The 16,973-nt window shown below is 37.8% G+C and overlaps 1 protein-coding gene across 1 annotated transcript; it reads left to right on the forward strand.

The window, feature by feature from the left end:
• Positions 1 to 223: 223 nt before the first annotated feature.
• Positions 224 to 6,408, forward strand: LOC127356787 (uncharacterized). The gene is given in 2 exon segments (XM_051388808.1): positions 224 to 4,479; positions 4,482 to 6,408. Coding segments are annotated over 2 exon segments (5,586 nt in total). The 5' UTR covers positions 224 to 401; the 3' UTR covers positions 5,990 to 6,408.
• Positions 6,409 to 16,973: the final 10,565 nt, after the last annotated feature.

Consider the following 16,973-nt stretch of genomic DNA (forward strand, 5'->3'; position numbering starts at 1 on the left):
CAGCAGCAGATTTTTTCGGAGTAAGTATATTCACTTATTGTGATGGTCGCTGGCTTGAATATAGTTGTAAGTCCAAGTTGTTGTCAAATCAGGGGATTTATTTAGAAAATTGCAATGGAAATCATTATGAGAGTGTTGTCTGTGTTCAGCAGCCAAACATGCAGTGTTGCTATGGGTATTGCAAAGTGGGTGGGTGTAGGTACAATTTGAGAAAACGAGGTGTTGTTTGTGCAGACAATTTGACTTCGGTTGCATCCTCAATTTGTGAAGCTGAAGCAGGTATTATTGAACAAAATGCCCAATCCATACGTAAGTTGTCTCTGTCCAACTATTTCGTAAAAAAAAATAATTTACAAAAAAGAATAAAATATCAGCAAAACAGGCAAGAATTTCTAGAAAAGATGAAAATGAATTATCAGGCAAAAAATTGGTACAAGGAAAAATTGAATGAAATGAGTAAAGCTAAATATCGTAAAAATAAGTCTCACAGGGACACAGTAAAGGAAATGAGTAAAACTAAATATCGTAAAAATAAGTCTCACAGGGACACAGTAAAGGAAATGAGTAAAACAAAATACCGTAAAAATAGATTGCACAGGCAGAATATGAAATCCAGGAGTATAAAGAAATATCATGGAAATCGTCAGCATAGGCAGCGCGTTGTTGCATATATGAAATTGAAGAGGCAACGTTTAAATGCAAAATTGACAGAGTTTGATTTAGTTATGCAGCAGTTTTTGGCTAAAGTCAATGATGGCCCGGATTTTGTCTGTTGTGTGTGTTTTAGAAAGTTATTTAGAAAACAAGTTTTACCGTGTAGCATGAAGGATTATAGTAAAAGAAAAGAAATAAGTGTAATTGCAGGTAAATGTATTAGTGAACAATATTTGCATAAATGTAGTACAGATTGTGTATTGCCTTGTCAGTGGTTAGATTCAGCTAGGGGTCAGTTGTGGATTTGTTTCAGTTGTAACACTAAAATTAGTAGAGGTCATATGCCACCGGAATGTGCTTTGAATAATTTGGCAACATGTTTTATTCCACCAGAATTAGCATGCTTGAATAGTTTAGAGCAACATTTAATAGCGCTGCATATTCCATTCATGAAGATGCTAGCATTGCCTAAAGGTGGGCAAAATGGCGTCCACGGGCCTGTAACGTGTGTTCCTGCTAATATTGTGCAGACGAGCAATTTGCTGCCGCGTTCGGACATGGATGGATCTTTGCTACCTGTCAAACTGAAGCGTAAGCTCACATATAAAGGGCATTATGAGTATCAGTTTGTGGATAGTCTACGCATCAAGCAGGCGTTGCAGTATTTGAAACAGAATAATCTACATTATAAGGATGTAGATTTTAATGAAGAGTGGTTAAATGAGTTTTGTAGGGAACAAGAGAGTGTGGCAGAACAGGACAGTGCAGCAGTAGATGGTAATGCTAATGATGACAGTAATGCAGCTGCTGAGGAAGATGAGCTTCTGCATGACAGACAACATCATTGTATGTTTCAGGACACTTGTCTTATGCCTGTTGACATTGGTCAAGAAGCGCTTGATCAGTATTTTGATAACATATTAAATGTAGCTCCAGCAGAAGGCAACACTCCTGTCAAGTTGTTGTCTGATCATTCAAATGAAGCAAAATGTTTCCCGGTGTTGTTTCCGACTGGATCTGCGACATACCACGACAGCAGACCTTGTCGCTTGACTTTGTGCCGTTATTTTAATAACCGTATTTTAAATGCTGATGGTAGATTTGCACAAAATGTTGATTACATCTTCTTTGCTCAGTACATGTCTGAGGTTGAAAAGGTTGTGTCAAGTGTATCAATAGCATTACGAAAGGGAAAAGGAGGGCAATTTAAAAATGTAACTACGAGTGTATTAAATGATGAAGAACAGTTTAAGCAGTTGTTGCAGTTTGATGATGGGTATCGCTTTCTCAAACCTATTAGAGGTACCCCATCTTTTTGGCAGGGCGTGCAGCGTGATTTGTTAGCTTGTGTTCGTCAGCTGGGGATCCCCACGTGGTTTTGTTCATTTTCTTCTGCTGATATGCGGTGGAAGAATCTTTTGAATAGCATATTGAAACAGGAAGGTAGGACAGAGACGGCCGAAGAGCTGGAGTGGGCAGATAGATGCGAACTTTTGCGTCGTAATCCCGTTACTGCAGCGAGGATGTTCGATTTTCGCTGGCATTGTTTTCTGAAAGAGGTTTTAATGTCTCCATCTAATCCCATTGGCAAAGTCATAGATTACTTCTATAGGGTTGAATTCCAGCAGCGTGGTTCACCACATGTTCACTGCCTGTTTTGGATCGAAAATGCACCAATAATTGACAAAAATACTGATGAAGAGGTAATTCAATTTATTGATAATTATGTAACATGTGAATTACCTGCACAAGATGAGACACTATTGGACATAGTTTCATCTGTGCAAAAGCATTCCAAACGGCATTCTAAAACATGTAAAAAAAATAGAACTGTTTGTCGTTTTAATTTTCCTAAGCCCCCGTCTGCGAGAACTTTTATATCTCGCCCGCCTATTGAAGACGAGGAGGAGGATAAAACATGCACATGCCAGAAAGATGGAGCACAAAAATTGGAAGACTGTGCATGCAAAATTAGGAAACAGAAAAAATTAGAACAAAAAGCAATGGCAGTGAACATTACAACAAAAATTAAAATGGCCCTATCAGATGACAATGTCAGTTTTGACACTGTAGAGCAATTGTTTCATTATGTACAGGTAGATCAAAGGATGTTTGAAAAAGCCTACAATATTTGTGCTAAGAAGACGCATGTTGTTTTAAGAAGGCAAGCCAATGAGGTTTGGATTAATCAATATAGTAAACCACTTTTAAAATGTTGGAATGCGAATATTGATATCCAATATGTTGTCGACGCGTATGCTTGTGTAGTGTATATTATTTCCTACATTTCAAAAGCAGAGCGTGAGATAGGACTATTATTAGGGAATGCACAGAGGGAAGCTGCTAGGGAGGGAAATAGCAGTGCTAAAGATGCACTTAAAAACTTAGGAAGTGTGTATTTACACAATCGAGATGTGTGTGCACAAGAGGCTGTCTACAGGTTGACTAGCATGCATCTGAAGGAGTGTTCTAGGCAAGTTGTTTTTGTTCCAGTCGGGGATCACGCTGTTAAAATGAGTTTGCCTTTATCGATGTTAAAACAAAAGGCATTATCACATGACCTTACCACGGAAGATATGTGGATGACTAGTTCTGTTGACAGATATAAGAATAGGCCAAGAGACGATACCTTTAACGATATGTGTATGGCAACATTTGCCTCCGAGTATCGTGTTTTGAGCAAATCCCAGATGTCTGTTAACAGGATAATACTAGATAACAATTGTGGCTTCATTTTGAAAAGAACACGTTCGGACCCTGCAGTGATTCGGTATGCGCACTTTTCCGAAACAAAGAATCCAGAATTGTTTTATCAGAGTATTATGCAGTTGTTTTTGCCGTTTCGTATAGACATGCACCTGAAACCAGCAGGTTTTGAAACGTTTGAACAATTTTATAGTCATGGTCATGTGGGATTGAATGATGGAGTGCTGCATTCGGTTAAGTCAGTTGTCGATTCAAATCGCAGCAGATTTGAAATTGATGCTGAAAAGTTGGATAATATCCACAATTTGGTTGACACGGATGCAGTTCTGGAAGATGCCTGGTGTGATCTCTGCCCGGAGCAAGAACAGGAGCGTCTAGAGTGTTTGGAAGAGCGTAGGAAGAGTGAACAACCTTCAGATGAGCCTGTAGAAGGTATTCCGGATTTAGCGATTAGTAATAGAGAAGTTTCTCATTTAGAAAAAAGACAGAATGTACTGTGCAGAAGTGATGGCTTGGCCTTAATTAGATCTCTTAATGACACACAGCTCTCTATCTTTTACCAGATTAGACAGTGGTGTTTAAGTAAGGTTAATGGTGAAAAAATAGCTCCGTTGCGTGTCTTTGTTACAGGTGGTGCAGGGACAGGTAAAAGCCACTTAATAAAGGCTATCCAGTATGAGGCAATGAGGTTATTGTCAAGAGGTTGTCGCAATCCGGACGACATTTGCGTTTTGCTAACTGCTCCTACGGGGATAGCTGCACACAATTTACATGCAGGTACTATTCACAGTTCATTTGGCATTGGTAAAGATGTGCGCTTGCCTTACACGCCACTGGGTGAGGAAAAGCTCAATTCTTTGCGTGCTAAATATAGTAACTTGCAGATTTTGATAATCGATGAAATTTCCATGGTTGATCATAAACTATTGGCCTACATCCATGGACGTTTAAGACAAATTAAACAGTCTGGTGGCTATTCCCCGTTTGGAAATGTTAGCATAATTGCAGTTGGGGATTTTTATCAGTTGCCTCCAGTGAAAGGGAAAGCTTTATATTTAGATGATATTAGTGTTGGCTTGTGGACTGAGTTTCAGGTTGCGGAACTGAAAACTGTTGTCCGTCAAAAGATGTTGTCTTTGCAGAGTTGTTGAACAGAGTGAGAACTCGTTCAAAAGGGACCCCCATGCTGGATTCGGATATACAATTATTAAAGCAGTGTGAAACTGGTTGTGAAGTCAGCTCAGCTTTACACATTTTTCCTACCAACAAACAAGTAAATGAGCATAATGTTCTACAGTTATTCAAGAGTTGTCCTGATTATGTTAAGATAGATGCAAAAGATTTTGTACATAGTAAGCAAACAGGCAAGCTTGTGTTGAAGGAAGGACATCATAGCAAAACGTACAATACGTGTCTGGATAAGACCCTGCTTTTGGGAGTAGATGCTCGTGTAATGCTGTTAAAAAATCTGGATGTTGATGATGGTTTAGTGAATGGTGTGTGTGGCACCATCACACATATAGTTTATCCCGATAATGATGATAAGTTCCCAAAGATGATTTATGTTAAGTTTGATGATCATCAAGTTGGGACAAAAAGGAGGACTTGCTCTGCATTTACCTCTGCTGTTGAAACGGGTTCCACGGGCATTGAACCAGAAGAGGAAAGGGTGACTAAACATGGTGGATTGCGCCGGCAATTTCCGCTAAAGCTTGCCTGGGCTTGTACAGTCCATAAAGTCCAAGGACTTACTGTGGATAAAGCCGTAGTTTCGCTGAAGAGAATCTTTGCAGCTGGTCAAGCATATGTGGCTTTAAGTCGAGTTAGAAGTTTGTCGGGTTTAGTTATTCAGAATTTTGACGAGAAAGCCATATATTGCAAAGATAACATTGAGGATGCAATTGCAACAATGCCTCCCTTCTTGGTCACAAATATTACAGCTTGTAATTTAACTACACCACCATTTAATGTGTTTTTGATGAATGTGCAAAATTTGACTCCACATGCAACTGATTTGGCTTTGTGTACACAGCATCTGCAGCTTAACTGTATTGCTGTTACTGAAACATGGCTGCCTGCAGTTTGCTCATTGGAAACTGTAAAAATGGATGGTTATGATTTCCACAATCATCCAAGGAGTTTGTCCTACAATAGCAGCAACCCCTTATTCAAACAAATTCAAGACCAACAACATGGTGGAGTTGGCATGTACAGTGCAGAGAATTTGGCACACAGTATTATCCCGGTACCAAATGTAAATATAGAATGTTTGGTTTACCACTGCACTGCATACAATATATTAATCGCAGTTATTTATCGACCACCATCATATACCATAACATTGTTTAAAGAAAACCTTGAAAAATTACTTAATTGGCTCAATCACCAAAGTACCACAATTGCTGTCATGGGAGATTTCAATGACAACATTTTGAAATCATCAACTATCTGCAAGTTCATGACTGACAAAGGGTTTATCCAAATTGTCAAACAAGCAACAACAGAAAAAGGCACATTAATTGATCATGTGTATGTAAAAACATCACATTATGATGTACAGTCTGTTGTCTTGCCGACATATTTCAGTGACCATGAAGGGATCCTATGTTCATTTACATCTAGGAGTTAGAACATGATCATGGACAACTTGAATAACTATAAAATGTGTTTTATGAAATCTCTTAAATTAATATATAATGTGTATATAATAATGTATATGTATGAATTTTGTTTTCTTAATTTTTAATATTCATGTAATGTTGTTCAATTAATTCTCTTGTACTATTGTTTACTGTGAATTTCATATGTTGTATGTTTTATGAATTGCCTTGTCTAAGCCTATTATGCATGTTTACAAACATACAGGTGTTTGTTCAATGATTTATCTTGTATGATTTTATAATGTGCATGCAGTAATGTGTTTATGATTACTGCATGATTTATGAACTCTTTCTCATAATAATTGGTAATGTGAATGTCATAATGTGTGTTTTATGAATTATCTTAATATAAATTGTAATGAATACTAATAAAAGTTATTGCATGGTGTTTGACCTTGGTCATGCTGGTTTGGCTTCTATCATGTTAACAATGAATATTTTAATATGCAAGTTTATGTAGGTTGTTCTGCTGCACGTTAAATATGATAAAAGGGTTTCCTTTCTGCATTGCAACAGCATTTGTAGCTAAAACATGTATTGATAATGATTTCTATTAAAAAACATTTAATTACTAATAACTGCACAAGTGCAGTCATTGAAGTTATCTACATTAAATATCCAAAATAATTTGAATTATAAATACTTAAATGCTAATATAATGTTATGCTGTTGCTAATACAGTTTTTGCTTTACCTTTCATGTGTTGTCAAAAAAGCAAAAAGACACTAGTAATGGTACTCCTGGTTTACTGGGACGGGGTTCAATTCCCTGTGGTGTCGTGCTGATTGTTTTGGCATTAATACTTAAGACGTAAGACCACATTTAAGTGAATTACATATTGTAACAACTTTAAGTAACATTCTCAACCTTACATCAACTTGTGACAATTCCATACATAAAGCCATATCATCACACTCACAATAAATGCAGTCTTCAATTATGCCCTAAAATTAACATCTATTAATCATATCCTGATGCTAAAGCTAAACCATCTGAAGTAGTATAAGTACATGTATAGTATTACTACTACTAATAATGAAAACAATAGCAATCTCCCACAGATACTCTTAATTCTATTCACATTTATTTGTATACTGCTAATTCATAGCGCTTTGAGTGGTACATTTACCATAACAGAAGTTATCTCAGGACCCCTTTTCCTTTACAGAAATTAAAAATGATTTCTTTTCCCTTGACTTCAACGTTTGAGGACTATAGGAGGACTTACAACAGAAGCCCTTAAATGCCAAAAATGCCATCACAGTGTGCCATTCGTTCAAAATTGCCAACTTTAACGGCACGCCACGGACACGCCCTTCAACGTACAGTCACAAAATGAAATGCGTTCATTCAGCACCATGTTTTGACTGGACTGACCAATTTTGAAGAAGATCCAATAGAACCTGTAGGAGGAGGTAATTCAAATAGAAGCCCTGAAAAGCCAAAAATCACATCACATTGTGACATTTGTTCAAAATGGCCACTTTGACAGCACGCCACGGACACGCCCTTCAACGTACAGTCACAAAATGAAATGCGTTCATTCACCAGCATGTTGTGACTGTACTGCCCAATTTTGAAGAAGATCCGATAGAACTTGTAGGAGGAGATCATTCAAATAGAAGCCCTGAAATGCAAAAATGACATCACAGTGTGACATTTGTTCTAAATGGCCAACTTTGAGGGCACGCCACGGACACGCCCTTCAACGTACAGTCACAAAATATAATGCGTTCATTCAGCACCATGTTTTGACTGTACTGACCAATTTTGAAGCAGATCCGATAAAGTCCCTAGGAGGAGTTAGTTCTAAAACAAGCCCAAAGAGTCAAAATGACCACAAAATGGCTGCCAAAAGTGCAAATTTTAAATGAAAATAGCCGACTTCCTGTGGGATTTGAGGTATGGGTCCAAGAGGCTTTTTGTACGCTCCGGCACATTATACATGCCTATTGAGTTTCGTACATATCGGTGAAACGTGGCGCCGGGGCTGATGTTTTTTTATCCTGTAGGGGGCGCTACAAGCACGAGAAACATGATTTTTGGTATGTGAGCTTCAGGCACCACTCTACACGTGCTCTGTGAATTTCATATTCATAACTATGACAATCTTTGCACAGTGATTTACCCTGCCACCAGAGTGCCACCTAGTGGCATGATTTTTTTTCCTTTTTAGGGGAGCCTCAGGGAGCCATGGGGAAGCAGCGTACCAAGTTTCATCTCAATCACACATACCGTTGTAGAGCTATAAACTCCTTCATTTTAAAGAGCGCCACCTTGTGGTGATGACCTGAAATTGTGCACGATGCCTAAGGAAGACATGGGGAAATATGGACCCAATGTTGGTGTAAATCAGACATACCAACGTGGAGAAATACCCCACTTCCTTTTTTGACGAAAAATCAACAGGAAGTGCTAATTTTATAACTTCCTTATTTTTTAAAATATCAAAAATGTTCAAATTACTTTTGTTGTCAGGACGGTCCACAGATGCTACGTGCAAAATTTCGTGCGAATCGGACAAAGTGTGTAGGATGAACACCAAAAAGTGATTTATGGACATTTTGCGCTCTAGAAAAAAAAAAAATCTAGGCGGAAGTGGGCGTGGCCTATATGGGGAGGTTCAGCTCCATTCACCGAACGCGTGGATATAAGGTTTTTGAATGTGAGACAAACAATGCGGGAGTTATTAGCCTTTCAAAATTGGCCTACAAATAGCGCCACCTAGTGGCCTACCTACTGGCTGATCTGCATGTGACGCATAGAATCTCTAAGTTTAATGAGGCTTGACAAATCTGCCAAATAAAATTGAATATTAGAATTCGTTGACGGGGCTGAAAAACGCGTTGCAAAGTTTACTAGAAATAATAATAATAAACATAGGAAAAACAATAGGGACCTCCTGCGGTCGCTGCGAGGTCCCTAATTAAAGCTGCAAGCAGCGTTGGGCGGGACCTCGCACCCGGCGCGCAAGTAGGGGCGTGCTGCGGCCGCGTCACGTGTCGTCATAACACATGCAGACCACAACTTGAAATGTTCACATCACCCCACTTCCAAGCCCTGATCACCAGAAGCCGAGTGAGACCACTCTTCATTGTGACATGTTTCAAGACTGGATAAACTGATCATGTGGGCTGGCTTTGTAGTCAGCATGAAACTGGATTCACTGGTGGCGGTGGCAGAGAGGAGGACACTGGACCAAGTCTTTGACATTATTATTGCCACCCACCCCTTGCACACTGTCATCAGCAACCAGAGGAGTGTGTTCAGTGAAAGACGGCTCTTTCTCAAGTGTAGAACAAACAGGCTCAAAAACTCCTTTGTCCCTCATGCCATCCTACTCTACAACTTTTCACTCGGGGGCGTAGGAAATAGGGTAAAGAGGACAGAAAGAAATGAAGCAGTGGTAGGCACTCACTGTGCAATGATAATAACAACCTACTCATACATACCTGGACACTCTTCTTTCTGTCTTTCTTTTTTTGTGCAATAAGTTTATCCACCACTTCAGTGCAATAATGTAATTTCTGCTAATGTCTTTTATCCACTGTACAATAATACAATCCCATATACAGCCCTATATATTTATCTATATCTATCTTTTCACAGTTCTGTACGTTTACTTATTTGATTTTGAAGGTGAATTGTATTTGTATGTTATTTTTATTCTTATGTCTACTGTATCAAGTAGCTTAGAGTTTATTGTTAATTGACAACTTTCTATAGTTAGTTAAGCGTTTATTGAATTTAAACTATAGTTTAAAGTATAGTGATTGAAAACTACTCCTAGAAGTATAATTTTTTCAAGAACTTATTCAAGTAAATGTAACCGCGTAAATGTAACTCGTTAGTACCCACCTGTGACTAACATGTTATTGGAGATTAAGATTAACTTCCAAATGATGAAGATTTTCTACTGATATTATGTTAAGAAATGAGAATCATATTCCATTTGTACACATAATTTGACATAACCAGCAAATAAGCAGTAAATAAGCCAAACACACAAATAAGCCTTTTATTAGTAACGTTTATTATCTAAAAACTATGTACAAACTCTTATTTACATTTAGACACTGGCGTCCTTTTGCTGCTCTGGTCTGTCTTTAATGTTGTTGAGTGCTGTGGTTCAGCACAACATCTTGTTGTTGGTTACGACTCCTCCAGGGTGACTTCAGCCTCTGTTTCCTCATCTTCTTCTTCCACCCGGTTTCCATCATTTGTTACAGGTTGTATCTCCCCTTGATCATCCTGCCATTGACCTGCACACATACAAAGAAATATATATGCTCAACTGTGACATAAAGGTTTTATTCCATCTAATGTGTTGTTCAGAAACTTCATCCACATACATTATTAAAACATAACAAACGTACCATCCCTGACGAAGAGCAGCTCCGTTTGTAGGTCATCTGCCTTTTTTGTAAGCTCTTCTATCTGTTTTTGTAAGGCAGAGTTGTGCAATCTTACTGCCATCAGTTGTTGCCTTGCACTGTTTTTGTGGCGCACTTCTCGGATCATTGCATCTAATGCATAGCCATGTGATTGGAGGACATTGTTGTAGACTCCTTCTTTTGTCATTGAGGGATCTATGACAGCATACTACAAAAAAACAAATAATATGACTTATTATTATGAATATTAATTATACATACAAGTGAATAGAGTTGTTGATCAGCTGCACTGAATAGATTCTTTAATAATCCAACTGTTTCTTTTTACCTACTATCATATTTTTACACTAATGTTTACCCAAATACAAATCAAAGCAGGTAAATCAATAAAACTTCACAAATGTAGCGCTAAACATACATGAATAATGTATCACCAACTGATTTTCATCACCTTAACCATAGTTATAGCTGAATATTTGACTTTATCGTGTCATTATTGTAACTATGAATTGAGGTTAATCAGCACTGGACAGCGGAGCTCTCTCTCTAGTGATCTAGGTCGCTCATCCATCAGCTGATCGCTGTACGTACTTCCCTCTGCGCTCCCTCTCTCTCTCTCTCCTGAGACTTCTAAAGGTCGCTCACCCATCAGCTGTTCGCTGTCTCCGCTCCCACTCACTCTCGCTTTCTGACGCTCCTTCTCTTTGTCTCTCTGTCTCTGTAAGTTCCTAGCGTACCCTTCTCATTTAAAACATGAATAAACAAATACTACCAAACACGTTCTGTTTTTACATAGCGTGAAATCAAACAGTGTAGATGGTAAATAATTCGCAGCAAAATATACAGAGTTAGACCTACATGTAGGCCTTTGTGAACTAGCGGTTATAACAGGGGAGCTATTTAAGCTCCAGATAACGGTGACACAATATAGCGACATCATTGCACACATTACCGCTGAGAACAAGAACAACAAATGAACAATATATGTTTTAACACTGTCATAATAAATCCCCTATAAAACAGAAACACATGTAATACTTACACAAGCCAACTGCAGCTTCCGCCTGACGCTTTCGACTACGTTTTCAGCGGCCAAAGAGGGAAATTTGGTTGGAGAGTTGTATCTCGCCATGTTCTCTATAACTACATAAAATCATAATCAGGTTAACCCGCCAATGCATACTATCAGCATTGGAATACGTCGGAAAAAAACATGCAAATCACTTTTCACAGGAACATAAAGTACAAATCACGGAAAACACAAATGCGACTTACCTGTGTGATATTCAAGCAACAAAGTACATCAGAAACAAAACACAGAAGTGACTGTTACCTGCGTCTTCTGCGTTTATATAGGAGAAGTGCGTGCGCTAATCTCGCGGTAGTTGGCGAATTTGCATGTCGATACACAAGTTAGGCTACAGCTTACATTATACATGTGAACCACATGGTACCAATATATTACAAACAGCAGAAATGTGTTTATTAAACAATTACAACCACACAACGTACAAAGAAAGTCAGCACAATAATTAGTAAAAATAATGAGACAAAGAAACGCACTGTTCTCTTACTGGCTGTTAAAGCATATTTGAAGCAACAAGTTGGCCATAGATACTGTAAAAAGTAGCATAGAAACATATGTAACTATGTCCTATGTAAAGACCGTAAATAACAATCTTGTATAACAGCAAATTATCACTAAATAATTCATGTTTGTCTTTATCAAGGTTCTGGCGGAAATATCACGCTCCCACTTCTGACATTTGAATCCTGAGAACACATTTAAGACTCATTGTTGTTTTCACAGGTAAGAGTCATTTGTGTTGTCCGTGATTTGTATTTTATGTGCGTGTGAGAAAGTGATTTGCAATGGTTTTTCCACTGTACTCACGTTGTTAATGGCATGCATTTGTGGGTTAACCTGTTTATGGTTTTATGTTGTTTTACAGAACATGGCGAAATAAAATTCTCCCAGTAAGTTTCCAACTATGAACGTATATGTGATGGAATACGTCATGCGGGGGCTCCAGATGTCTTCCGTTAGTATGAAACGACTTGCTGTTTTATAGGGGATTTATTATGACAGTGTTTAAACAACTATATTGTTGTAGTGGTTGTGTTCAACAGTAATGTGTGCAATGATGTCGCTATATTCTGTCCGCGTTATCTGCACCTTAAATAGCGGCCCTGTTCTAACCGCTAGTTGAAAAAGGCCTACATGTAACTCTTGTGAGAGAGAGAGAGAGAGAGAGAGAGAGAGAGAGAGAGAGATGAGCCGCGTTCCGCTTTATCACAAGAGAGAGAGATTGGCGCTGTCCAGTGCTGAATAAGCTCATGTAATATTTATAGTTGTATAGGCAATAATGAGACGATAAAACTAACACAGCAATATTCAGATATAACTAGGGTCAGCGTGTGAAGTATACCGCGGGGGGGGGTTAGCGGGTGCGTTGCGCGTGCATGCAGGCCGGTATCTTTATTAAAGTGAAATAGTGATGCGTAACGTGGTAATCCTACATTGGAATTAGCCTAATTTTACACATGATTCATGATTATGACAATCCAAAAATCAAGAAACAAAAGAAAAAGGAAATGCATGGGAAAAAAACGAACTTTATATTTTAGACACCCCCACTCCCCCGTAGTACCAGGTTAGGCTGTTTATATTTTGCATGTGTTTAGTGCTATATTAGTGACGTTTTATTGATGTATTTGCTTTGGCTTGTATTTAGGTAAACATTAGTTGAAAAATATGATCGTGGGTAATAAAGGAAAGAGTTGGATTATTAAAGACTTGATTCAGTTCACTGTTCAACAGTTCACTGTTCAACAGTTCTCTGTTCAAGAAGAAAAAGGAGCTAGAGGTGGAGCTGCTCTGTGCCAGGGATGGTATGTTTGCTATGTTTTAATATGTGTTAAAGAAATGTCTTCATATGTATAAGTGTGTGTAAATTGTATATAGTTTGTATATAATATATTTTTTTAATGTGGCTTATTTGTGTGTTGTGGTTATTTGCAGTTTATTTGACGTCATGTCATGGTGCATGTGTAGTAATGAAATATGAATTCAAGACATGATATTAATAAGGAGTCATATTTTTATAATGTGGAAGTTCATTTTAAAGCTTTAGAAACATTAGTGTTTGTGCTTTAGTTGCATGATTGAGGTTGATCCATAGGGAAATTGAGTTAATGTGTTATTGTAACTCAGTTAGCTTGGTCTATAGATATGGTGAACAACAGCATGTTGAGCAGTTGCAATGTGTGTTTCAGTCAAGTACTGTCTTTTGTCTGCAACGATGAGAGTCAGACAACCGTTTACATAACTAAAGTCCGTGGGAGAAGTAGTAATCTGTGTATGAAAGAGAGGTTCACTGTCTGAGTGCCACAGCCTATCACTGCAAAGATGAGCGTCAGGAAACTATTTACATATCTGAAGTCTCTCACACGTGAATAAGTTGTAATCTGTGTATGAAAGAAAGGTTCACTGTCTGAGTACCACAGCCTATCACTGCAAAGATGAGCGTCAGGAAACTATTTACATATCTGAAGTCTCTTACACGTGAATAAGTTGTAATCTGTGTATGAAAGAAAGGTTCACTGTCTGAGTACCACAGCCTATCACACCTTGTCTCACAATTGGTGAGTTTGGTGTTGTTCTCTTTGTCTGAGCACAAATCATAGCAACTATTGTGTGCATTTCTATGAAAACAATGTGGTGTTTGATTATCAGTGGTGTTCACAAATATTTTCAACACCTGGGAGTAAGCATTGACTGGTGATCACCAGTTTCAGCCATTTTGTTTGTATAATTTGTAAGGCAGGTTTATTTATGTCACGGTCAGTGTCATATATTTCTTCAGTACACTGATGAAGAAAAGCATTAAGGATATTTGATAACAGTTACATGAATTTAGAGATGTATATGAGTACTGCTGATGTGGTAAAATTGCATAAATTTCACTTACTATTGTAGGTATATAATAACGTAGGTGAGTTTAAGGAAAGCAAATGCCATGTACATGAATGGTGTACTGCTAGCATGTATATTTAGATTACAGAAGTGTACATGAAAGATTGGTATGAGAAAGATTATGTCATCAACAGACATTCATGGAGAAGCAAAGTAGACTACAATTTTCCACAATATAATTATGTGTGATAATCTTCAGCGTCTATGGAGCTTATTTTAAATCAGTAAATAATGACTCCATGTGAATTAGTTTTACAAGTCAATATCAGTTTGGGAGATGGAGATGACCTGATAGAAGTGAAAAGAGTCTCTGTTAGGAGTTTATGTAACTTTTTGTAGTACATTCTTATTTATAATTGTAGTTATGTATGTGTTTGTGTTATGTTTGTATGATGTTTCATTGTGAGGTTTGTATTGTGAAAGTGACCCAGATGTCATGAATAAAACCCATATTTCAGTGATTTTTTGTGTGTATTTTTAATTAGATTGATAATGTATAGTGAGAAGTAAAAAGTTATTAATTAAAAACATATATTTAAAGGAACATTGAAATGTAACATTGACTAAGGCATGTCTGAAGAATTTGATCTTTATAACAATAAGTAAGTGTGTCAGTAATAGAGTCATTTCATTATATGGTAAAGTCTTTTGTACTTTAGTTGTGTTTGGGTAATTTGGTAACATATGCAATTGTATTTAAGTTTACAATGAATGTCATTATGACATGAGTTTGTGTTGTAAAGTTAAGATTGCGATCATTGTCACAAGTTTGACAATATTGTTTCTCCAGGTGTTTGTGTTGATGTCCCGCCCCCTTTCTGTCCTGCGTTGTGATTGGCTGAATTCGTTTGGTGGTAAGGTATAAATGGCTTGTTCAAAGTTTAGAATTGGTCTTGCTTTTTGCAGAACAGAGGAGAGGAGCTGTGTTTGCATTTGCAAGGCTTAGAGACAGTGCGAGAGAGATATTTCAACCCCTTTCAAGGTTTTGAACTACGTGATTTTTTGTCTTCTTCCGGTGAGTTTATTTAAAGTTGTATGGTTGCCTGTAGTTGATTTTATGTGAACTGTTGTTTAGTAAAGAATGAACAGCAGTTTTAGTTTTAGTCATATAGTTACTATACTGTTGGTTACTAGCACTGTATGTACTCAGCACAAGAAGCTGAGGCCTAACACAGGTATTTATAAATATGTGTGTAACTATATCTAGTATAGTATATATATATATATATATATATATATATATATATGGCAATCTTGACCATAATAAATGTACTGGATGTATGTATGTGTAATGTATGGAAAGAAATTCTCACAGTACTATCTGTATTTAGTTTGATATATATGAATGGGCATTGCCATGATTTTAAACTACAAATGGACATGTTTCATTTGAATGATTTGTTGTGGAGTTTGTAGAAGTAAAGTGAGGAAAGAGATTTAGTGTAATGTAAATAGCACAAATAGTAAGTAAAGTAGTTATAAAGAAACCAACTGTAGTCTGAGTAGTTTCAATGGTTGTTTCAGTCAAACAACTATGTTAATGAATGAAGAATGGCAATCACAGAGCTATTAACATAAGTAATGGCCATGATTTCACTAATTATGTGTGAATACATTGTAATCTGTGTATGAAAGAGAGGCACACTTTCTGAATGCCACACCCTATCACACCTTGTATTAGTCCATCATACACAAGTGGTCACTTTGGTTCTGCTCTCTTTGTCTAAGTCAGGATGTAGAAAGGATGTGTAATGTGCTGTTAACAAGCAGGAGTTTATTATGCAGTCATAGCAGCTATTAGTATCTGTGTATAAAAGCTGTGAATGTGTATGGCATCTCTGCTTATCATGGTTTCACATGGCAGCTTTACTCATACTGTGGTAGTAAAGAATCAGAATTTATGACTGGTTTCAGTAGTTCTTTACAATCTTAATTTGCTATTGAGCATATAGTGTTTTGTTGTTATTATCACTAATCAATTCTATTATATACTTTTAGATGCCACGTGGGAAGGGCTACCGTCGTTCTCAGGCTGCCAAGAGGAGATGGGCAGGTGAACGACCATTGGATGTGGACTTTCTGCCACCAAGTCCTGAGTTTGTTCCACGTAAGTAGCCAGATGTGTTCCCCCCCTTTCACGAAGTTCAATGTGCACAAGTTTTTGTAAATTAGGTCAATATTTGTGTAATCCAGATAAGTAATATATGTCTTTCCCTTAATAGGCCGTGGTACAGGGAAACGTCGTCGTGTGAAAGAGTGGGACAGGTCGGTGTCTGGAAAGCAACACAAGCTGGTGGTTCCTGCTCATTCTCCCGAGAAGAAGGTAATCTATTGTTTTTGAATTTGTGAACAAATATTCGGGGTAAATTGTGACGAGTGATTTCTAAATAGGTTCTTTCTATTCTTCCAGTTCGTCCTTCTCGTGGGGGATTCACATCTGCGTCCCTTTGCTGATGGAACTGTCGGGCTTTCGAAGGGAAACCTTTCCTTTGGCATCATGTCGACCCCAGGGGCGAGCGCGTGTCATCTGAGGGCCGAGCTGATCCATGCAGTGCTGCCGAGGACACCTGACGCAGTGTGCAT

Source organism: Dicentrarchus labrax, unplaced genomic scaffold, assembly GCF_905237075.1.
Source record: "Dicentrarchus labrax unplaced genomic scaffold, dlabrax2021, whole genome shotgun sequence".
Lineage (NCBI taxonomy): Eukaryota > Metazoa > Chordata > Actinopteri > Moronidae > Dicentrarchus > Dicentrarchus labrax.